The 23,679-nt window shown below is 45.3% G+C and overlaps 1 protein-coding gene across 3 annotated transcripts in view; it reads left to right on the top strand.

Moving 5' to 3' along the window:
- The window catches only part of FHIP1A (FHF complex subunit HOOK interacting protein 1A), a 296,802-nt gene that overhangs the window by 244,743 nt on the left and 28,380 nt on the right, over positions 1 to 23,679 (top strand). For all 3 annotated transcript variants that reach the window (XM_069556706.1, XM_069556705.1, XM_069556707.1), the window contains 2 exons: positions 14,796 to 14,963; positions 18,154 to 18,233. In XM_069556706.1, the coding sequence (XP_069412807.1) occupies positions 14,796 to 14,963; positions 18,154 to 18,233 (248 nt within the window). The remainder of the gene's footprint in view (positions 1 to 14,795; positions 14,964 to 18,153; positions 18,234 to 23,679) is intronic.

Below are 23,679 nucleotides of genomic sequence, written 5' to 3'. Positions count from 1 at the left end.
CATCTTGTGAATATTCTGTTTGTTTACTTCAAAGGCACTAGAAGAGAGATTTTTATTTGCACAGTGTAGAATGGGGGTTAGCAGGGAAGAAGGGGAAATGTGACTTGTGGGGATTACTTTAATATAAGCCGTGACTGGTGCCGTGGTGCTGCAGGAAGGGCCTCCTTCCAGGGCCCAAAAGTCAGCTCTTGTCTGACGCTCGGAACTGAATTGTCCAAGGAGACAGGCATGCTAACAAAGCAAGAGACTACTGGGAAGGGGCGCCCGGGTGAGAGCAGCAGGGTGAGGGAGCCCCGAGGACCGCTCTGCTACGTGGCTCGCAGTCTCGGGTTTTATGGTGATGGGCGTAGTTTCCAAGCTGTCTCGGCCAATCATCTTGCTTGGCCCATGTTTGGTCTGACTCACAGGCCTTCCCTGTGGCCTGTGTGTCTGTCTGCCAGGATGGATTCCAGTGCAAAGGCTTCTGGAAGGATGACAGGACATATTATGGGGTGATGTCTCCTCCCTCTTTTTTGAAGTGTGAAGTAAAAGTATTAGTCGATTAGTGGTGTCTGGCTGTTTGGCACCCCATGGACTGTAGCCCGCCAGGCTTCTCTGTCTGTGGGACTCTCCAGGCAGAAAAACTGGAGTGGTAGCCGTTCCCTGACCAAAGGATGTTCCTGACCCAGGGATTGAACCTGGGTCTCTGGTGTTGCCGGTGGATTCATTACCGTCTGAGCCACCAGGGTGGCCTGAATTCTTCTAGCTAGCTTTATGAGGCATGTTTGGGCCAGCATCTGCTTCCTCCTTTTGGTTCCTTCTGGAATTCTCCCGGTTAGTTTTCAACAGCAGTACCACATTCCTTATCAGGACCTCCTGTTGTGAGGCAACTCCTGCAAGTGGTCATCATCTGCCTGGCCAAGGGGTACAGTTTCAGTCAGTGGTTCCCTAACAATGGGGTAGTCTGGACCGGAGAAGAGACGATGCCAGGATCAGGGACCTGTGGGGGCCTGAACGAGGCAGCTGTTCCAAATGGCTGTCCCAAGGTTGCTGTTAGCACTGCCTGTGTGTCCCCATAGAGCTGTCTTGGTGCTACCTCGGTCCTTTGCGGTAAGTTGCCAGTATCTGGAGGACAGCACTGTTGCACTGAAGCTCTGAGCCTGGAGTCGAAGGCATTCACGTGAATCAGGGTGAGCTGGGTCTGTGCAGCTGAGGGCCCTGTAATGCAGCTTCAGAATAGTCAGTATATTCTAATGGGGTATAAAGGGATTTCTTCTCCATCTGGGTTCTGACAAGTTGAGAAAAAAATGAGTGAGGCAGATGGAGGAGCAAAAGAGCAGCTTTATCATCAGTAACGTGGGTGCTGGAGAACAGGGTTTACACCTGTACGTGAGAATACCTAATACTGAGCTCAGAACTAGGCAGACTCTTCCAGATGCAGAGAAGAACGTGTCCTTCCTGCTGGCAGCCTGGCTCCTGGAAGGAGAGAGAGAGGACAGGCTCATCAAAATGACAATTATTACCCTCTGGCCCGGAAGCGTTATTGAGGAAGGCAGAGAAAGCCCAGAAGTGCTTTTCTAGGAGATCCTGTGTCAGAAAAGATGTCTTAGGATTGGAGACATTGGTTTTTCTATCAGGTCTACAAAAATCCAGCATTTTAAAATTCTAGCAAATTGGAAGTAGTAAATCGTATTTAAAAAAAAGAAAACAGTAGTAGTTTTCCAGTGCTTAAGTACCCAAAATGGGTCCCTGTTGCCTGCGGAAGATAGTTGAGACTCTTACACTTGATTTTGAAACACCCCTGCCCCCCCACCCCCAGTCTGACCCTTCCTACCTATGGCCCTAACTTCCCCTGTGATTTTCTTTTCTTTAAAGTTGATTGTATTTATTTGGCTGCACTGGGTCTTATTGCAGCATGCAGGATCTAGTTCCCTGACTGGGACCCAACCCCAGCCCCCTTCATTGGGAGCACAGAGTATTAGCCACCAGGGAAAGTCCTACCCTACACTTTTCAAATGTAAACCTGAAGTCAGAGCCGTGCCCACATGGTCCTCTCTTATCCCCGTGTTCCTGCTGGAGTATTCTTTCTCTTTTCCGTCTGTTAAGTCCCAGGACAGCCCTGATATTGGGGTATCGTGTTGCACTTCAGCACACACTGCTTCTTCTCCTCCCTGAATTGCTGCTTCTCTCTCCACCCGGGACCACACAGCTTAGCGCTTGTCTCATTATGTGAGTTTCACCAGCCAGCTGCTGTGAGTACCACGAGGGACAGGATGTTTCTTATGCTTCTTTTATGTTTCCTCAGCTGCTACTATATTGTGCACATGAAAAGCCCTCAGTGAATATTCAGTTGGTTAAATAAATATATCAAAAAACAGTGGCTAGCTCCCTTATCACCACACTGGAATAAAGTTAGGTGTTGGTTATTCTGGAAGGTAAAATTACCAAGACAAAGAACCAGAATTGGCTCATGTTTCATGCCACTGGACTCAAAGAATCTCAGGTTTTGGAAACTGAGAAGATGGATCAGCTAGTTCAACACCATCATTTTACAGCCGAGAACACGAGGAAGATTGAAAAAGAAATATTCAGAGTCCACAAGCCTAATATTTGTGAGAGGAACGGAGGATACGGAATTGATGATGTTTCATTTCTTCAGCATTAGTTTATCCGCAGAGGGTTGATGTAGCAGCTTTATATTTACATTTTGGCATCCTCTAAGTGTTCCAAAGTGCTTTTTTATTATCTTGTAGAGCCTCCCTCCTTTATGTTCTTACCAAAATCTGTGGAGGAAGGCACTTTTCACAGAAGCTGTCACTGCATCTCAGGGTTGACCTTCGTTGATAAATGTTAACTTCCTGCCTGAGCTGATGCGGCAGGTCAGAGGCTCTGGGCTTAGTGTGCAGCCCCAGCAGCTGACCCGCCCAGAGGTTGCTTGACTTGCCCACGGCCCCCAGCTACTAAGGGTCAACATGCGAGTGTTTCACATTCCACTGCAGTCCATTTTCAACTACCCTCTGATGCCTTAAAAAAGAAAAATCTTAAATTATTATCTCTAGATTCTGAGAATTCCAGCTTAGAAGGAAATACATTTTTAATTTGCTGCTCAGCAAAGAGAAAGAACAGCTAACACAAGTACTTACCCACCCTGGGTAGAAGTTTAGGAACCAACCTTGGGGCAAAGACAGCCTGCTTTGCTGAATGCAGAGAGACAGTGCTGCCCGTTGCCAGGGAGGAGTTGCCAGGGAGAATGCAGGAGTCGAGACTGGAGAAGGATGGGTCACCAGCCCTCTCTCTGCTCCTCCGAAGTCCCAGGCAGGTCTTCCCAGTGCAGATTCCATATTTGTCTCACGTTGTAGGGGCCCCAAGACATCAGTGCTTGTATTTAACTATATAAAAATGTCAAACAAAAGAAGAACAATGTTTTGGTTATTTCTAACTTTCCATTTAATTTTACATTAAAAATTATACTGTAGTGCTTATTCATTTATTAGTGGACAGAAGATTTAACAGGGAAGTAAATATATATATTTTAAACAGAGTTTTGAACGAGCCACAAAATGAGCCACAAAATCAGTCTGGTAGGTCACAAATAGCACTTCGAAACAGAATCAAATAGAGAATATTGGCGTGCACTGTGTTTAGTAATGGTAAGTATCATATTATTGTAAATTCTTATGATGTGCCATGGCTTTACAAAGCTTCAGAAAAGACTGTGGTCGTGTTTTGGAGGATTGCTTGGAGAATGGGCTGTGGAATTAGTCTTGGCGGCACGTTTCTGCTCTGTCATGGGCTGCAGTAGCTGCAGTCGGTCTTCTGGTATGAAAATTCACCTCTGTTCTGAGTGCCTGGTATACAGGAGGCACTGTTCTCAGTGCTGTGGATGAGATCTCTCTAGCAGTTGACTTACCAAGCAAGTCATCTTATCTCCAGAGAAGACACTGGATCAATTTGCATAGGGTTTAACTGTAACTAACAGAAAATGCCCTTCAGTAATCTTGTCTCATCCCATCTACCACTTCTGTCTGTACATCACTGGCCAAGGCATATACTGAGGTACTTACATGCAAAGGAAGAAGGAAAATGTGGTTTTTAGCTATAAAGTTAGGATTTGTTCCCAGGAAGAAATGGAGACTGAGTATTGGGGCACATTTAGAAGTACCCGCTCTAAACCTCAAGATTTCTTCCATGTTCACATTGATGGGCAGTGGGAGGTTCCAGTTACTGTCATTCTTATGAAAGTGCTGGCTGGGCAGGGATAGGCTTGTGTGGGTTGTTGGCTGCACCAGGGATGCCCTGCTGAGCGGGCAGAGAGGAGGATGCAGGGCATCTCCTGCTTGACTCACGGGCACCTTGATCTCGTGGGCAGAAGGCACTTTTTGCTTTGGTAGAGCTGTCTGCTTTCTAAGCTATGGCCCTGGGGGCTATTCTGCTGGGTGACGCTGGGGGGTTGGAGGGTGATTTACTGCTTCACAGACTTGCACTGTACAGGCTGGTTTTTTGGTTTGTCTTTTAATTTTTAATTTTATATTGGATTGCAGCCTATTATCAGTGTTGTGATAGTTTCAGGTGGACAACAGAAGGACTCAGCCATAAGTATGCATGTATCCATTCTCCCCCAACCCTGCTCCATCCAGGCTGTCACGTAACACTGAGCAGAGTTCCCTGTGCTAGACAGTAGGCCCTTGGTTATCCATCTTATTTTTTGAAATAATTTTATTTATCTGTGGCTGTGCTGAGTCTTTGTAGCCATGTGGGTTTCTCCTCCCGCTGTGGCGAGCGGGCCTCCTCTTGGTTGCGGCGTACAGGCTTCTCGTGGGGCGGCTGCTCTGGGTGTGGAGCGCAGGCTCTGGGATGCTCGGGCTTCAGTGGCTGTGGTGCGTGGGCGCAGCAGTTGCCCCTCCTGGCTCTAGAGCACGGGCTCAGTGGTCGCAGTACACGGGCTTGATTGCTCCACGGCATGTGGGATCCTGCCGCACCAGGGGCTGCACCCATGTCTCCTGCATTGGCAGGCGTATCTTTTGCCACTGAGACACCAAGGAAGCCCTGGGTATTCATTTTAAACATAGCAGTGTGCACGTGTTGGAGAAGGCGATGGCACCCCACTCCAGCACTCTTGCCTGGCAAATCCCATGGATGGAGGAGCCTGGTGGGCTGCAGTCCACGGGGTCGCTAAGAGTCGGACACGACTGAGCGACTTCACTTTCAGTTTTCACTTTCATGCATTGGAGAAGGAAGTGGCAACCCACTCCAATGCTCTTGCCTGGAGAATCCCAAGGACGGGGGAGCCTAGTGGGCTGCCGTCTATGGGGTTGCACAGAGTCGGACACAACTGAAGCCACTTAGCAGCAGCAGCAGCGGCAGTGTACATGTTGATCCCAAACTCCCTGGTTCTGCCCCTTTTCCTGGGACAGCTCTTCTCCCCTGGATTTGCTGCTTTAAAAATTATAGACGTTAGTGAGCAGCAGGGGTATACTGCAGAGCACAGGGAATTATCCCCGTTATTTTGTAATAATCCGTATTGGACTATAATCTGCAAAAAAGTGAATCAATATACTAAAACGAACACAATATTGTAAATCATCTATACTTCAAAAAAAAAAATACACACACAAAACTATAGAGGTTGGGAGACCAACCTGTCTGTATTCACTGCCTTATACACACCCACCCACCCGATTTTGGAGTTTGAGCGGGTCCCAGATACTGGGAAGCCTCCTCATCTCTGACCTCCCATAGTTCTTCATGTCACTTCTCTCCTGTTGCAGGGGAAGAAAATTAGGGCTATAAATGGAGCTTTCGTTTAGTTTTTGATTTGAAAAGAAAAATTAGATTTCTTTCTTTTTCAGCAAGTGCAGAAGGGAGATAATGCAGAATCACAGGATTCTGCTCTTAAGCGTCAGGATCACGGAAAGATAGGAAGGGCCCCACCCACTCTACACGGAGAAACACAAAAAACAGCTCACACAAACCCCACCTTATCTAAGGCAGCCAGGTGGTATTCATCTTGGAAACAAAAGTGGAGAAGGCAGGGAGAATCTGGTCGGAAAGTTGGTGTTAATCTTTTATTCTTTCCCTGCATGCTCCTAAGAGATCATTAAACATTTATCAGCAACAAATGCCCTGCAAGCTTTTCTTCAGGTAGTCGTAAGAAAACCAAAAAACAAAGAGAACGCAAAGGAAGCTTATAGCCTGCTTATTGCATGTTCTTGGTATACTTTTCTTTTGCCCCACACTAACTTTTTAAAGCACTATGTATTTTATTCATTTCCTTATTCTAAAAGTGATTTAGTTAACCTGCTTGAGATATTTAGGGATGTTGACTCAACGAACTTTTCCAGTAAACGCAGAAGATTATGTAATAGCATAGAAAATGGTTGGGGGCTTTCCCGGTGTCTCAGACAGTAAAGAATCCACCTGCAATGCAGGAGATTCGAGTTTGATCCCTGGGTCAGGAAGAGCCCCTGGAGCAGGGCATGGCAACCTGCTCTGGTGTTGTTGCCTGGAGAATTCCATGGACAGAAGAACCTGGCAGGCTACAGCCCATAGAGTCGCAAAGAGTCGGACACGACTGATCGACTAACGCTTTCTAACATTTACGTACTTAAAAGAAGTGAGCTTCCTTTAAGAGTCCCCCTCTCCAGTCACTTTTATGACTGACTTGCATTGTAGGTGAGACCCAAGGAATAACTGACGGGCTGCCCCTCTGTGCCTCACCCGGTGGTGAGTGAGTACCTGATGATGAACAAGTTTGGGATAACAAAGAAAACCACCAGGAAGGCGAGAATTACTGAATTTGTTGGAGGAAACACCTGTGTATTTTCTCGGCCTTCCATTGAGGTCTTCTCCAGTGGATAAGAAGCCAGGAGTGAAACCTGCCCTTTATCATCAGAACTTGTCTTTATTACAGTTTTCGTGTCTAGGAAAACTGTCCATGTATAAAATTCCACGCCCAAACAACACATGGAACCCAGCAAGCAGACTGAATGGGGACTGGGGTGACAGGCATTAGATGCCGCCACGTTACAGTTGTTCTCATATAAAGCTTCATTCTAAAGAAGCTGCCTGAAACAACCCTCTGAACCATTTCCCCTCCACCACTGGGTTTAATGTTTGCTCATCAGAATTCAGTAGTATTGTCTTGTTAATCAAGAAGAGAAATTAGGAGGAAGCCCAAGGAAGCATTTCCTTTTTCCCAACGGATCACTTTTCTCAGTTGCCATAATCAAAAGCATGGCATGAGTCAGGCTCTTTATTTCCTATGAAGTGTTCACAAAGAGTCGGCCATGACTGAGTGACTTAGCACACACAGAAAAGGAAGATTTCCTCTGCTGTTCACGTATTGTCAAATGAATCTACCTTGCTCATGAAGGCATCCCCAACATAGACTTTGAAAACCATATTTGTTTCTTTGTTTTATTAGTAAGAGGGCAGCTGATTTCCACCCTGACATGTTTATTGATTATTCTTTGGGTACTTGCTGGTGTACAAAATGTTTTGAGAATTCACACTGTAGGTCAGACATAGTCATTTCTGCAGTAACTTTGCAATCTTAAAAAATGGAAAAATGCATTAAGAAGATTGAAAAAGGGCATGGACTTTAGCAAAGAGGAAGCTGAGGGCTTTCATAAGAATTCCAGAACAGGAAGGGAAGTGGAGTTTTGGGGGACAGCATTTCCCCACCACCGCTTCTTAACGTGAGGGCAGTGAGCGTAAGGCGCACTTTACATTAAGCAGGTGGAATTCTACTTCACATTGAGGCATTGCTTTCTTGATTGCAGAGACCTCCTGAGCTGTGTTGCCAAAAGAAGCTGTGCAATCCCTGTTTGATTGCCTCTGGCTTCCTACCCTCAGACCTCCCTTCTCTAAGCTTGCTCTTCGGGCTTCTGGCGATACTGTTAGCTTACCCCAGGCTTCTTCCAATAAGTATCTTTTCTGCGTAGGTCCACTCAGTTCTCCTGAGATGGTGTGGACTCAGAGAGCTGAAACAATATGCTGAGAATGGTCTTCAATTATGCACAGGTGCCCCAAAGCAGATCGGTGATGTTTTTATAGTTCTTCATATTGCAGCTAAGAAGAATCTTTCTGGAAGAATTAGTAAACAGAAAGGGATGGGTGAAATGATCTTTGGAATACTCTTCAGATCTTTGCTACTGAGATAAAACTTATTTTGCTCCAGAATTTCCTTGTTGTTTCTGACCACAGAGCCGTACTGTGGAATAACTTTCTTAGTGATATTTGGAGTATTTCAATAATGAAATTCTATACTGGATATAGTTCAAATATAGTGGATCATATATTGAATTATACTCTGATAAGTTACATTATAATGAAGTAGTCTTGTAGACATTATATACACATAGAATAGGAAGAAAGGCTTTATAAATAATTTGCTGACTTCTCCAGGGAGAGGTTTATCATAGGCAAGGAGAGGTATCTTCTGTTTAGTCAGTCAATTAATATTTAATTGACTTAATTAATTAATATGTTTAATGTATTATAGATACATCAAGAAAATACTGCAGGAAGAGGCAGAGACTGGTTTTACTTTTAACTTCTTTTCCTTAAAATATGTTGAAGAAATCATTGTAGCTGTCACTGTAATCTCTTTCCTCAGTTATTTTAGGAATGAATAGCCACACCTGTTGACTTACGGCAGAGAGCAAAGAGGAACTAAAGAGCCTCTTGATGAAAGTGAAAGAGAAGAGTGAAAAGTTGGGGGGTTCAGGATGGGGAATGCATGTATACCCATGGCTGATTCATGTCAATGTATGGCAAAACCCACTACAATATTGTAGAGTAATTAGCCTCCAATTAAAATAAGTAAATTAATTTTTTTTAAAGTTGGCTTAAAACTCAACATTCAAAAAAATAAAATCATGGCATTTGGTCCCATCACTTCATGGCAAATAGATGGGGAAACAATGGAAACAGTGGAAGAATTTATTTTCTTCGGCTCCGAAATCACTGCAGATGGTGACTGCAGCCATGAAATTAAAAGACACTTGCTCCTTGGAAGAAGAGCTATGACCAGCCTAGACAGCTTATTAGAAAGCAGAGACGTTACTTTACCAGCAAAGATCCGTCTATGGTTTTTCCAGTGGTCATGTATGGATGTGACAGTCGGACTATAAAGAAAGCTGAGCGCCAAAGAATCGATGCTTTTGAACTGTGGTGTTGGAGAAGACTCTTGAGTCCCTTGGACTGCAAGGAAATCCAACCAGTCCATCCTAAAGGAAATCAATCCTGAATATTCACTGGAAGGACTGATGCTGAAGCTGAAGCTCCAATACTTTGGCCACCTGATGTGAAGAATTGACTAATTGGAAAAGACCCTGGTGCTGGGAAAGATTGAAAGCAGGATGAGAAGGGGACGACAGAGGGTGAGATGGCTGGATGGCATCATCAATGCAATGGACATGAGTTTGAGTAGGCTGCAGGAGTGGGTGAAGGACAGGGGAGGCTGGCGTGCTGCAGTCCATGGGGTCGCAAAGAGGTGGACACGACTGAGCAACTGAACTGAACTGAATTGACTTTGGATGTCACCTCCTCTCACGTCCCCGCCTGCCGGGTGGTGGGGTAGAGGCAGTGAGTGCCTGGAGGCCAAGGAGCAGGAGGGGCCAGGAGGGAAGGAGCCTGAATCGTCAGTGCAGCCTTTTTGCAGACTGGGAATAATCGAATGTTTTCAGTCCTGAATTTTTGGCTGAAACAGTGGCGCCGCTCCCTGAGAACCAGGGTGTCTGTCTTTCCGCTTCTGTTCTTGAGTGTTGCTCGTGCTCCGTGTCCTGGCAGGGAAGGAGAAGGCTGGGAAGAGTCCAGCTGCAGCGGTGGCTGCCGTGGGGTGGACACGCCCCGCCTGTCCCTCAGCGGCTCTCCCTCTGGCAGCAGCAGCGGGGTCTTAGCCTGTGTTCCCTGGGAAAACCCCTTCGTGTCTGTTTCACGTGATCCAGCCTCATCTTTCCTTCCTCGTACTGATTTCAGTGGTCCAGGGGCCCCTGGTCTCCTTGTTTCCTGCCCTCTGGGTGGAGCCAGTGGGGCTGAGGCCTCACAGAGGACCCAGAAGAGCCCTTGCTGGGCTAGTTGTCTCCTCTACACCAAAGGGACACCAAAGAAGGGTGGCTTCTGACTTGGAGAGGGTGCAGCAGTCACCTGATCCCGCCGCCCGCCACCTGCCTGGGCGACAGAAGATAGTAACCATCTGTTTCTCCCAGTGTGACCAGATCTCACACAAAACACAGTTAGCAGGTGGGGATGTACCATTCAGGACACGCATAAACCTGCCATTACGGGGAGGATGCTGGTGCTAATTTAGATGCAAATGGAATTGCCCCGCTAGAGCTGGTCACAGAAAGGTCGGGGTGTCTGTATCTATATGCTCAGTGTCCTTCCTACGCTGTGCGTGAAGCGGCTGCGCTGCTGCGATGGGGGGCATGATGCTGGGCTGGGTTCTCGCTTCACTTTGGGGAGAGCTTTGACTTTGCCCAAGTGGAATGGGACACAGTGTCAATTCCTCCCTCCCCTCTCGACCCCTTTTTCAAAGAAAACAAAATCTTTATTTTGTCCATTTCTGAGAAACTTACAATTTTAATTAAAAGGCAAATGCATTGTTGGAGCTCTTAGGCTAAGGTAAAAAGGAGTGGACTGACAATAAATTCAGTTGCCCTCCTGCCCACAGAACCGACCTCAGCTCTCCATGCAGTTCACCCAGATCCAGGCCTTGCTGGGAGATGGCCTGGAGTGCAGGGCCCTGGAGGGGAAAGGCTGTGAATTGGTTGGGTTTTTGCACTGCTACTTTAGTATTTTTTTCAAATGTTTTAACTATTAATATAAGGCACAGCCAGAAACTTATTTTCTACATTTCTGTGTATGCATTTTCTTAGTTGAATGTGACAAGACATATACATGCAAAATACATTGTATTACATATAGTTGGAACAAAATATTTATGTAAAAGTTTGGCAAAACAGGACTTATTTTTACTACATGCAGTCTATTCCAATACTTTCTGTTTGAACCTGGTCTAACCACGAGTGGACCAAGACACTGATTCTGTTACCTACTTTGGGTCTCAAACTATGGTTTGAAAAACATGTTTAAGCGGTTGGTGCAGGGCACTTGGCGTGAAGGGCAACTCAGGTAAGGGCCAGTGGAGGTGGAAAGGGTGGTGAAGAGGTTTCAAAAAATAGGCTAAACTGGACTGCATAGCAGGAAAAATAAGTACCTGTGTCGGGGTCTCATTCTAGAACTTGGGCTGAGAAGTAGGCATGTGAAAGTGCCTAGGCAAATATCCTGTTTGGGTTCCTGGTTGTACCTTCTTGTAAAGGATCATTATTTGTCTGTAGGACCTGAGGTTTCCTTAAGTCATTGTAGCCATTGTGGTCTGCTTTTAGTAAGAAAGAACATTCCCGAGCTTTATTATTGTGTATTATATGGCAGAACCTCATTTACCCTTTCTGCTGGAATTTCTATGAAAATTTGTTGCTGCAGTTCTTTATAGAACAAGGTCAATAAATATTGACACACAACCGTGAGGCAGAAGGGTCCTCCTTACATCGGCAGCCAACTGTCCTTCACGACTGGCCCATGCTCTTTGGGACATTGGCAGAACCTGAATTTTACATTCGGCACAGCCCAGCCACCCTCCCCTGGTGGCTCATCATTAGCTTTCAAGTGATCACATTTAGGCTCTGGTCTCATCCTCCTTTAAGGAGGTTTCCTATTTGGAGGATTAGAGAAAGTTTCTGAGAAGTCAAGATAATGGGGCAGGAGAAGATTTTCTAGGATAAAAGGCCTCTAAGGGCTCTGAGAATATGGAGGAGGAGGGAAGAGGGGGAAAGAGAAGGGAGCCAGATTTTCTTGGTTTGGGTATTCATTTAAGGTGAGGATGACCTCGATTCATACAGACTTTGCAACCTGATGCTTAATAGAATTGGGTTTTAATATTTATAGCACGTTATGTAAATGCTGCCCCTCCAAGTGCTTCCTTAAATCCTCTTAGCTTATAAATGACAGCTTTGATTTCTAAAAAAAAAAAAAAAACAAACCAAAGAAATCTTTTCATTTATCCCTGCTTAAGAGTAGTAAACAATAGATGCTTAGTGCCCGCCTTTCATGCCAGGCCCCAAAGCCTGAGACTTAGATTCTCAAGAGTTTATCTCTGTGCTTTTGAGCTGATTACGGCCATGCATAGCTAAAGAGGGGAAAGCTGATGCTAGACTGTTGGTGCAAAGGCAGCTCTTGGAATTGTGTGTAGCGTGTCAGCTCAGCAGTGCTCCACAGGTAAGCTGAAAACACAGAAGCTACGCACGTGGTCCCCTTGGAATGATTGTTGTTGTTGTTTAGTCGCTTGGTCGTGTCCAGCTTTTTTGTGATCCCGTGGACTGTAGCCTGCCAGGCTCCTCTGTCCCTGGGGTTTCCCAGGCAAGAATCCTCAAGTTGCCATTTCCTTCTCCACAGGATCTTCCCTACCCAGCAATCGATTAGTGCTACTTTTTTTTTTCTTCTAGTAATCAGTATTGTTAGGGAATTCAAATATTGTGTAAATGATTTTAGGTTAAATTTCTACTCTAGGACCCTGAGATTGCAGTCATGCAATGGGTGTGCGCTAATGGAACTGTGTGTTTGGTGGTGGTGTCAGTCTTTTCCCCTTAATTGTCCTGGGTGACATCAGCTATTCTGTAATTTTTGTTTTAAAAAAAGTCCCCACTCACTGGGGCCTTCAGATCTCATGCAGAGAAGAGGGAGGCATTAAAAAACTTAAGCTCAACTTTGGCAAATGTAAATTGCCAGGTCCTTGGAGGCTGTCATTTGCTCAGGAAATGTTTATTAAGTACCGTCTGTGGCAGCAGCAGTGCACCGGGCTCTTTCCATTGCCCTGCAGTAATAAAGAAAAAGTCGCAGCTTGCGTCCCAGGACAGTATTGTAAGTGCCGTGAGCCTGGGGCTAGAGAACGCAGGAGAACACAAGGATAGAAGCCGTTTGTTCAGAAGCAGGGCAGCCCACAAGGAGGACTCTTCTCAAAATAATTTGTCTGCCAAGTGGTTGGTGCTTACCTGTTTCCTTTGCTTTATTTGGGCACAGAGCGCGTTCACAGCTGGTCAGATGACACGGGTGTGTTGGTTGAGGAGTCATAAGGCTGGCACTGAGTTGGGAATGGAAGGGCTGGACGCAGCGCTCAGGCCACTCCGGGTACTGTCCGTGGGCTCTGAGAGGGCACTGAGATGTACTGTGGGGGCCTTGCTTAGAATGAAGGAAACAGAACTGATCTGGTAACATCTGTGTGAACTCATCGGTCTAGCACATCCCTAAGAGCCAAGAAACTCATAAGAGTAATTCAGGCCTTTCTGTGCAGATGCATCCTTACGCGGTCTGTCCACACTTACATAGCAGGTCTGGAGATCTGGCTTCTAAACTGAGTTGTGGATTTTGAAGGCAGACAAGGAGAAAAGGAAAGCATTTTTAAAGGCACGGCCCAGTAGCAGTGTGATAAAATGACAGCTAACACTTTTAAAGTGAGGAGGAAAGGAGATCGACTTCTGGAAAGGAAAAGATGTGACCACTCAGAGTTTGTCACCATCTGTTTCGTTTAGCATCAAGTGTGTTTGACTCATGACAAGGGGGATATCTAAGCTTCCTAGGGTATAAGACTGAAACCTGAAATTTTGCACCGTTTCCCTGGTAATTCTCATGCAGCCTTGTGTGAGTCTTTCTGTGTTACAGACAGTATGGCAGTTGATGACCCCTGTTCTGCCTTCAGGGCTTCCCAGGTTGCTCAGTGGGAAAGAATCCTCCTGCCAGTGCCTGCAATTGCAGGAGACATGGGTTTAATCCCCTGGAGAAGGAAATGACAACTCACTGCAGTATTCTTGCCTGGAAAATCCCACGGACAGAGGAGCCTGGCGAGCTACAGTCTATAAGGTCGCAAAGAGTCGGACATGACTTAGCACAAGCATAATTCTGCCTTTAGGGAGACAAAGCAGTGTATACTCACTCTTAAAATATTCCCAGTCAGAATGTTTACACTAAAAATTTGTTGCTTTAAGCATCAAATCCTCAGTTCTTTGAACAACTTGACTCTTTAGAGGAGTCTGTTTCCTGAAAGATTGATGTTTTATTGCATGGGAAGATCTCAGCACTTAGAAAACAGTAACCCGTATTATTTAAAAAGTCACAGTTACTTTATAAGCAGTAAACTCTTTCAGCAGTTTATAAATAATACTTTATGTACATTATTCAGTTATAAAATTTTGACTTGCAGCTTGCCTGAAATGTATCTGAACTCCGGCAGCATTTTGTTTCTGCACCTGTCATTTGCTATTTATTATATTTAGTTTGCTAGATCATAAACAGAACCCATCTTCCTGGACAGAAAATGTTGTTTCTAGCTTCTTGTTCATAAGAAATCCCAATAAAGGTTTACTGAATGACTAGTAATGAAACAAGTTATACTGAGCTTTCTAATTAATCCTTTTTACGGACCATGAACATACTTTCTGTTATCTTTTCCCTCTTTGTGATTACACACTAAAATCTTGATGGTATTTGAACTGCATCTGGTGATCAGGGTTGTCGGAACACTTGAGTTGCTTCTTTCTGCCTTTGCTTTTCCCTTCCTGAATTAAAAGGTGGAATCAGCATGAGATTTTGAGGAATGTGAATAGGTTAGGGGCTTCAAATGAAGCTCTGAAGTGTGTTCTCGTGGCAGGCGTGTTCTTGCCTTGATGGGGTCACTACGGTGAGGCCGGGGGCCATTGGAGAGGCATGTATTGCAGCATCGAGGGGAGGCTCACCTGTGTTCACTCTGTCGTTGGTCCCAGGTGACTGTGGAGGAGGTCATGACCACAACCGCCTACCTGGACCTTTTTCTGCGCAGCATCTCTGAGCCAGCACTGCTCGAGATCTTCCTCCGCTTTATCCTGTTGCACCAGCACGAGAATGTCCACATCTTGGATACGCTCACGAGCCGAATCAACACCCCATTCCGGGTAAGGACAGCCCCAGTGGAAGGGAAGTTATGACTCAGGACAGATTTCAGGAGAGTTTGTTTTTGGAATAAAACTACTGAATATTCTCTTCTTTTTATTTCCCCTCCTTTTATTTTCCTTTCAGCCTTTACTTTTCTGTTTTGGAAGAGATGAGCTAGATTGTTTTGCTGTCTGGAGCCCTTCTGTCTGGGAGGTGGAAGTTACTGCCTTTTCTAGACAGTTTTCTCAGTTTGTCTGGGTTGCCACTTTCTTCTGTAGAACCGGCAGAATGTGCTTCTGAGGAGACAAGGAACAGGGGTTGGGGCTGAAGCTCAAGTAAAGCCAAAGGGCTGAAGTATGTCAAGTCTGGGTACTAGAGATCGTATTTCTTGCATCTGAAATGCAAGTCTGGGCACGTGTGAGTTTAGGTAGTCATCCTTTGGCTTGGTGCTCTGAGTAACTTCTAAAATCCTCTCATACCTTTAGTGTAGTCCTTTGCAGCCCTCTCCCCATAGGCTGTCTCTCTTTAATTGCAATTATTATTTTAAAAGCAAAGGTATGTTGGAAGAAAACAAAAACACTAGTTTGCAAAGATCCATGTACCCTAATGGTTATAGATAAGCAGCATTATTTGCAGTTTGCAAACTGTCCACGTTATGGAAGCGACCAAACTGTCCATCAGCAAATGAATGGATAAAGAGTACGTGGTAGGACTTCCCTGGTGGTCCAGGGGCTGAGAGTCCACCTTCCAGTGCAGGGGACACTGGTTTGATCCCTGGTTCAGGAAGATTCTACATGCACAGGACAGCTAATTCCGTGCCTCACAACTGATGAACCCTAGACACTCTAGAGCCCATGCTCTGCAACAAGAGAAACCTGTGCACTGGAGAGCAACCCCAACTAGAGAAAGCCCTTGTGTGACAGTGATACCTAGTGCAGCCAAAAAAAGGGAGAAGAATAGAAAATAAAAGGGGGAATGAAATTTTGCCATTTGCAAGAACTTGGATGGAGTTGGAGGGCTTTATGCTAAATGGAGTAAGTCAGACAGAGCAACACATGCTGTATAATACCACTTATATGTAGCATTTAGAAAATACAACCAACTAGTAAGTAAAACAGACAGGAAGCTGACTCACAGCTATGGATAACAAATGTGGTTACCAGTGGTGAGCTGGAACGCGTAGGGGGAAAAAGGGATATCATGAAATCATGTGTGAAACTTTTGAAAACTGTAAAGCACTATAGAATTTAAAGAACCTTTCATTCAATAAAAACAAATCAAAAGCCTCAAAAAAAAGTTGGATTTTTTGAAAGATTGACAAAATTGACAAACTTTTAGCTAGACTACTAAGGAAGAAAGTAAGAAGAGTCAAATTAATAAAATCCAGGATGAAAGAAGGGATATCACTATTGACCTCACAGAACTAAAAAGGATTATGAGGGATATTGTGAACAACTATATGCCAAAATATTGGATAATTTGGATGAAACAGGCAAGTTCTAGAAAGATACAGGCTTCTGAGACTGATTCAAGAAGAAATCGAAAATGTATAAACAAGTAAGAACTCTTGTGTTTCAAAGAACACCATTAAGAAACTGAAAAGACAGCTGACACAATAGGAAGGAATCTTTGCAAGTCATGTCTCTGATAAGATACTTATACGCAGAATAACAAACTCCTGGGACTCAATAATAAAAAGACAGATACAGGGTGCTGAGCACCTTGACAGTGATTTGCCCACGTTACTATGGTGACACATAGAAAGGACTCAGAATGGGGAAAGCAGATGCTGAGGGGTAATCCTGGGAGAAAGAGAAGATTTCCTAGGAAAGGTGATGCCTAGGGTTAGTCTTGAAGAATAAGGAGGCTTTATCCTGCGGAAGAGACAGAGAAAGGCATTCCAGGCAGAGGAACAGAATGTGCAGAGGCGTGGAGTGAGTGGAATGAAGTGTTGCTTCTGCCTGACTGTAAGGGGTGACCTGTCCTGAGTACAAGAGATGTTTTGGGGCACACCAAGTACAGTTCTTTCCTTGCAGCACTGTTAGGAATTTCATTGACCAGGTTGTCAATGAAACTGGTCCTGCCTAGAAGACAGACTAGCGCTTATTCTCCTGTACAAACAGTAAGCGCCTCAGTTATTTAAGCGGCTGGATAGAACAATAAATGCTTACTCCCCAAAGGGCACAGTGATTTTAGAATGCACCTTTGGGAACCTTCTCTGTTGGGCTCTTTATCCTTCCTTTTTAGAAATTAGAGATGGCAAGAATTCTTCTTTTTTTTTTTAATGAAAAAAGTACTTAATGAAATACTTCAGGAAAGTATATCATCACCCCCTCAGCACTATGGGAAATGGAACTCAGGAAAATCTTTGCCCCAAAGCCAAGAAACAAATCAAAAGGAGTTGAGGTTTGGGGCTGGGGACTCTAGGTAGAGAGTTGGCCGGGGTATATGCAATTTTCTTTTAGCCCTATCTTGTAAAAAAATCAATGTCATACTTGAAAATAACTAGAAGGGTCTTCTCTGGCACTCCAGTGATTAAGACTCTGGGCTCTGAATGGTGGGGATCCAGGATTTGATCCCTGGGGGTCAGGAGACTAGATCCCACATGTTGCGACTAAGACTCTGCATGCCACAGCTATTAATACAAGCTCCTGGATGCCATAACAAAGACTGCTCACAGCCAAATAAATAAATAAAATCTTAAAAAAAGAAAATAGGAAAACAAAACGACATTCATTGATTGTGTGTGTGTGTGTCTGTGTCTGTGTGTGTGTGTATGTGTCTGTATGTGTGTGTGTCTGTGTGTGTGTGCGTGTCTGTGTCTGTGTGTGTGCGTCTGTGTGCGTATCTGTGTGTGTGTGTCTGTGTGTGTGCGTGTCTGTGTGTGTCTCTGTGTGTGTGTGTGTCTGTGTGTGTGCTGGGGAGTTGCAGGGGCATATTTATCTGGATCTTATATGAGCATAGGCATTTTGTAGGAGGGTAATTCTGCATAGTGGCATAGTCCCAGGGATAGATTGTCGAATAAAATCCTACAGGAGAACTGGTAGTCTGAATACACATTCTCTCTGGCAGCAGCATCTTAAAAAAAAAAAATTAAAACTACTTACAAAATAAAGGCCATTTTTTGTCATTCTGATGTATTGGCCATCTTTGGGGGTTCCAGAGGGCCTTTCAGTGTCTGAAATAGCATGTGTGTTTGTTGCTTCCCAGCTTTGTGTGGTGTCCCTGGCATTATTTAGAACACTCATCGGTTTACACTGTGAAGATGTGATGTTACAACTAATTCTAAGGTGAGTTGCCACCTTTTGTCTCCTTCAAAGAACAACCCTACACTATTGCTACTTATTTTCCTTTGGTGATATGAGCTAAGTAAGGGCCATGCTTCTAAGAAAGAAAATAATCAAGAAAATCAGCTTAATTTCTGCATTATTGCCCAAGGTTAAAAGTATTTAGGGGGGCAAAGGCATTATATTATACACGTGCTCCTGGAAAAAATAAATAGAACATTTGGAAACTTTCAGAAGTATTATGAAAGCTCTTCTGGTCTGTAACTGAATGTCTTTCTCCCAAAGTACATTTTTAGGAGGCTTATGTTATTGAGAACAACTTTTCTCAATATGAAATGCTGTTGGTATATAGAAATTATTCTGTGACTTTTGCTTTAGTAATGGTTTGGCTACAGTGCTCACTGCCTGACTTGCAAGCATTTTTCAGTTAAATTCGGTAGATATTTAATGAGTACTTCCTGTGTACAGTTCAGAAGGGCGTGGGTGGAGGGACGAACTGAAAAGGACATCCACGTACGCGGGGCAGAGAAAGCCTGTCCTTCACATGTCCAGGTGGGAACGGTGTCGTGAAGGGGCTGGGATCTGAAGATGAGCGTCCAGAGTCAACGTGGACTGCCAGCAAGACGACGTCAGTTTGGTCATCGGGCAGGAGCCTCAGGGACACCGAATCCTGCCTCAGCCCAGCCTGTCCTCTCAGGGTCCCTGAGAGGAGCACCTGCCTTTGTGATGGAAGAGAGTTGATGAGGGCCTGTGCTCCCGCACTCCCCTCCGTGGTCTGGACGCAGTAGGAAAGAGCCGACCAGCTCACTTGTGCCTGCTCCACCTCCATCTTCCATAGACCCTGCTGCTGACCCCCTCCTGGGACAGAGGGTGCTGAGAGCAAGAGGGGAGGGAGGAGACCCGGGCTGCCCCTGGTCCCCACCGCGGTTTAGACATGGATTAGCAGGATTACTGAGGAACTGGCTTTCCAAGAGGAGTCTGGCCCTGGAGAAGTTTCAGGGTGTGGCCAAGCGTGCTCCTGGGAACAGCGTCAGAGACGTCATCCAGGAGCTCAAGAAAACACACATCCTTGGCTGTCTTCTCCCAGACAAGCTGAGTCAGGAACTGGTGGTGGGTGAGGCCTGGCAAGCTGTGTTTTGTTTAGCTCTAGGGGATTCTGATGCCAGGCTAAGTTTGAGAACTACTGGTTTGAGGAAGGTGCAGTATAGACGTGTCACCCTGCAGAAGGGAGCGATAGAAGCACCGCAGGGGGAGTCGGTGGGCGGCCTGGTGATGGAGGCCTTGCAGAGTCACTGTTTTATAGGAGAATATCGCCTATTAATTTTGGGCTTTTGGAGGGTTTGGATCAGGCCATCAGTAACTAATCTTAGGGCCTTAGCAAAGAACAGATCTGCTCATAAGTACATACCCTGGGTCGTTCAGGAGAGCATTCGTTTTCTGTCCTAAAAGGGTTACGTCCGCTTCGCATCAGGTCTCTCCTGATGTGACAGGGCATTAGCGGCGCCTGGATGAAATCCGTCAGAGCAGCTTGTTAAAGCCTTTTTGTTTAGTGTCAAAGCCAAAGTTCGCTTCCAACAAGGGTAAATCCTGGTTATATTTAAACGTTAGATTCTTGAATGCCGCTTCTTTGACAGCAGGGAAAGCAGCTGTCCTCTGCAGTGGGCCTGGAAGCCTGGCCCCACATCCCAGCCCTGGTCACCGGGGGAGGCTGAGCCCAGGGGGCGGACGCTTCTGTCCAATGGCGTTGTCTACTCATAGGGCGGTGCTTGTGGTAAAAACTGTCCCCAGAGGTCGTATTCGTCAAAGCTTCTTGTGAGAGCCAGATCTGTGCCTTATGAAGGTGAAGGAATCAGCTCGTGATTGAAATGCGTGTCCAAGTCAGTGCTTGGCATTTCCGTGGTGAGTAAGGGCCTGTTGTTGCCCAGGAAAGTGCGTGGTTGCAGGTGCTGAATGGAGTCATGGGAAAGCGCTGGGTGTGGCCTCTGACCCCAGCGCTCCCAGCCCGTTTCTTTGTTTCCTTATTGAGGAGGATGATGAGAATATAATAGTAGTTGCCCTTTATTTTCTACTTTCTGTATTTCTGATTTTGCCACGTTGCCTGGGGAATCTGAGAAGAACGAGTTGGGGACAGATGTAGAGGTCAGCACGGGGTAGACAGCAGGAAACCTCTGCTTCCTATCTTTGTCACCCGAGCGGCTGATCCACCTCCCCCCGCCAATCCCCATTTAACAAGTACTTTTTCTGATTTTTTTTAAACTTTTTATTTTTTGTATTAGAGTATAGCTGATTAACAATGTTGTGATAATTTCAGGCAGAACAAGTATTTTCAATTGTAGTAAAATACACTCAACATTCAAAAAACTAAGATCATGGCATCTGGTCCCATCACTTCTTGGCAGATAGATGGGGAAACAATGGAAACAGTGAGAGACTTTATTTTCTGGGGCTCCAAAATCACTGCAGATGGTGACTGCCGCCATGAAATTAAAAGACTCTTGCTCCTTGGAAGAAAAGCTATGAAAGCAAAGACGTTACTTTGCCAACAAAGGTCCGTCTAGTCAAAGCTATGGTTTTTCCAGTGGTCATGTATGCATGTGAGAGTTGGACTATAAAGAAGGCTGAGTGCTGAAGAATTGATGCTTTTGAACTGTGGTGTTGGAGAAGACTCTTGAGAGTCCCTTGGACTGCAAGGAGATCCAACCAGTCCATCCTAAAGGAGATCAGTCCTGGGTGTTCATTGGAAGGTCTGATGTTGAAGCTGAAATTCCAGTACTTTGGCCACCTGATGCAAAGAGCTGACTCATTGGAAAAGACCCTGATGCTGTGAAGGATTGGGGGCAGGAGAAGGGGACGACAGAGGATGAGATGGTTGGATGGCATCACTGACTCAATGGACATGAGTTTGAGTGAACTCCGGGAGTTGGTGATGGACAGGGAGGCCTGGCCTGCTGCAGTCCATGGGGTCGCAAAGAGTCGGACATGACCGAGCAGCTGAACTGAGTCAAATGCACAGACCCTAACCACACAGTTCAGTGGTGGGCATTCACTCTATTGTGCAGCCATTGCCACCATCCATCGCCAGAACTGTTCTCACCTCACAAAGAAAACCCCTTCTGTGCCCCTTAAATCCTCACTCCCTGCCCCCACCCACGCCCCAGCCCAGGGCAGCCCCTGGCCTGCATTCTGCGGCTCTGCGTTTGCCTCTTCTGGGAGCCTCACGCAAGTGGACTCATGTAGTAGTTGTCTGTTTGTGCCTGATTCACTTCACTTAGCACGGTGTCTTCAAGAGTCTTTCATGTTGTAGCAGGTGTCAGAATTTCCTTCCTTTTGAAGACCAACTAATACACCATCATTTCTACCACATTTTGTCTACTCATTTATCTGTCACTGGACGTTTTGGATTGCTTGCCATTTTAGCTGTAATGAATAACACTGCTGGCCATAGATATACAGCTATGTCTCTTCAAAACCCTGCTTTCGCTTTTTTTGTGTAGATGTCCAGAAGTGAAGCTGCTGGACCATTCTGTTAAATTTTTTTTTTCTACAGTAGCTGCACATTTTATAAGCCCACTGACAGTGCACAGGGTCCTGGCTGCTCCACATCCTTGCCAATACTTATTATTTTCTGTTAAACTAAAAACATTTTTTTTTAAGAAATTTATGTTTATTTATTTGGCTGCATTGAGTCTTAGCTGTGGCACACAGGCTCAGCTGCCCTGCAGCATGTGGGATCTTAGTTCCTTTCAATTCAGTTCAGTCGCTCAGTCGTGTCCGACTCTTTGCGACCCCATGAACTGCAGCATGCCAGGCCTCCCTGTGCATCACCAACTCCCGGAGTTCACTCAGACTCGTGTCCATCGAGTCCGTGATGCCATCCAAGCATCTCATCCTCTGTCATCCCCTTCTCCTCCTGCCTTCAATCCCTCCCAGCATCAGAGTCTTTTCCAATGAGTCAACTCTTCACATGAGGTGGCCAAAGTACTGGAGTTTCAGCTTCAGCATCATTCCTTCCAAAGAAATCCCAGGGCTGATCTCCTTCAGAATGGACTGGTTGGATCTCCTTGCAGTCCAAGGGACTCTCAAGAGTCTTCTCCAGCACCACAGTTCAAAAGCATCAATTCTTTGGTGCTCAGCCTTCTTCACAGTCCAACTCTCACATCCATACGTAACCACAGGAAAAACCATAGCCTTGACTAGACGGACCTTAGTCAGCAAAATACTGTCTCTGCTTTTCAACATACTATCTAGGTTGGTCATAACTTTTCTTCCAAGGAGTAAGCGTCTTTTAATTTCATGGCTGCAGTCACCATCTGCAGTGATTTTGGAGCCCCCCAAAATAAAGTCTGACACTGTTTCCACTGTTTCCCCATCTATTTCCCATGAAGTGATGGGACCGGATGCCATGATCTTCGTTTTCTGAATGTTGAGCTTTAAGCCACCTTTTACATTCTCCACTTTCACTTTCATCAGGAGGCTTTTTAGTTCCTCTTCACTTTCTGCCATAAGGGTGGTGTCATCTGCATATCTGAGGTTATTGGTATTTCTCCCTGCAATCTTGATTCCCGCTTGTGCTTCTTCCAGGCCAGGGTTTCTCATGATGTACTCTGCATAGAAGTTAAATAGGCAGGGTGACAATATACAGCCTTGACATACTCCTTTTCCTACTTGGAACCAGTCTGTTGTTCCATGTCCAGTTCTAACTGTTGCTTCCTGACTTGCATACAGATTTCTCAAAAGGCGGGTCAGGTCGTCTGGTATTCCCAACTCTTAGAATTTTCCACAGTTTATTGTGATTCACACAGTCACAGGCTTTGGCATAGTTAATAACACAGAAATAGATGTTTTTCTGGAACTCTCTTGCTTTTTCGATGATCCAGCGGATGTTGGCAGTTTGATCTCTGGTTCCTCTGCCTTTTCTAAAACCAGCTTGAACATCAGGAAGTTCACGGTTCACGTATTGCTGAAGCCTGGCTTGGAGAATTTTGAGCATTACTTTACTAGCTTGTGAGATGAGTGCAATTGTGCGGTAGTTTGAGCATTCTTTGGCATTGCCTTTCTTTGGGATTGGAATGAAAACTGACCTTTTCCAGTCCTGTAGCCACTGCTGAGTTTTCCAAATTTGCTGGCATATTGAGTGCAGCACTTTCACAGCATCATCTTTCAGGATTTGAAACAGCTCCACTGGAATTCCATCACCTCCACTAGGTTTGTTCGTAGCAATGCTTTCCAAGGCCCACTTGACTTCACATTCCAGGATGTCTGGCTCTAGGTGAGTGATCACACCATTGTGATTATCTGGGTCATGAAGATCTTTTTTGTACAGTTCTGTGTATTCTTGCCACCTTTTCTTAATGTCTTCTGCTTCTGTTAGGTCCATACCATTTCTGTCCTTTATCGAGCCCATCTTTGCATGAAATTGTTCTCTTGGTATCTCTAATTTTCTTAAAGA

The sequence above is a fragment of the Ovis canadensis genome, chromosome 17, assembly GCF_042477335.2.
Source record: "Ovis canadensis isolate MfBH-ARS-UI-01 breed Bighorn chromosome 17, ARS-UI_OviCan_v2, whole genome shotgun sequence".
Classification (NCBI taxonomy): domain Eukaryota; kingdom Metazoa; phylum Chordata; class Mammalia; order Artiodactyla; family Bovidae; genus Ovis; species Ovis canadensis.
The sequence above is the reverse complement of the archived record's forward strand: the minus strand, read 5'-3'. Positions and strand labels throughout refer to the sequence as shown.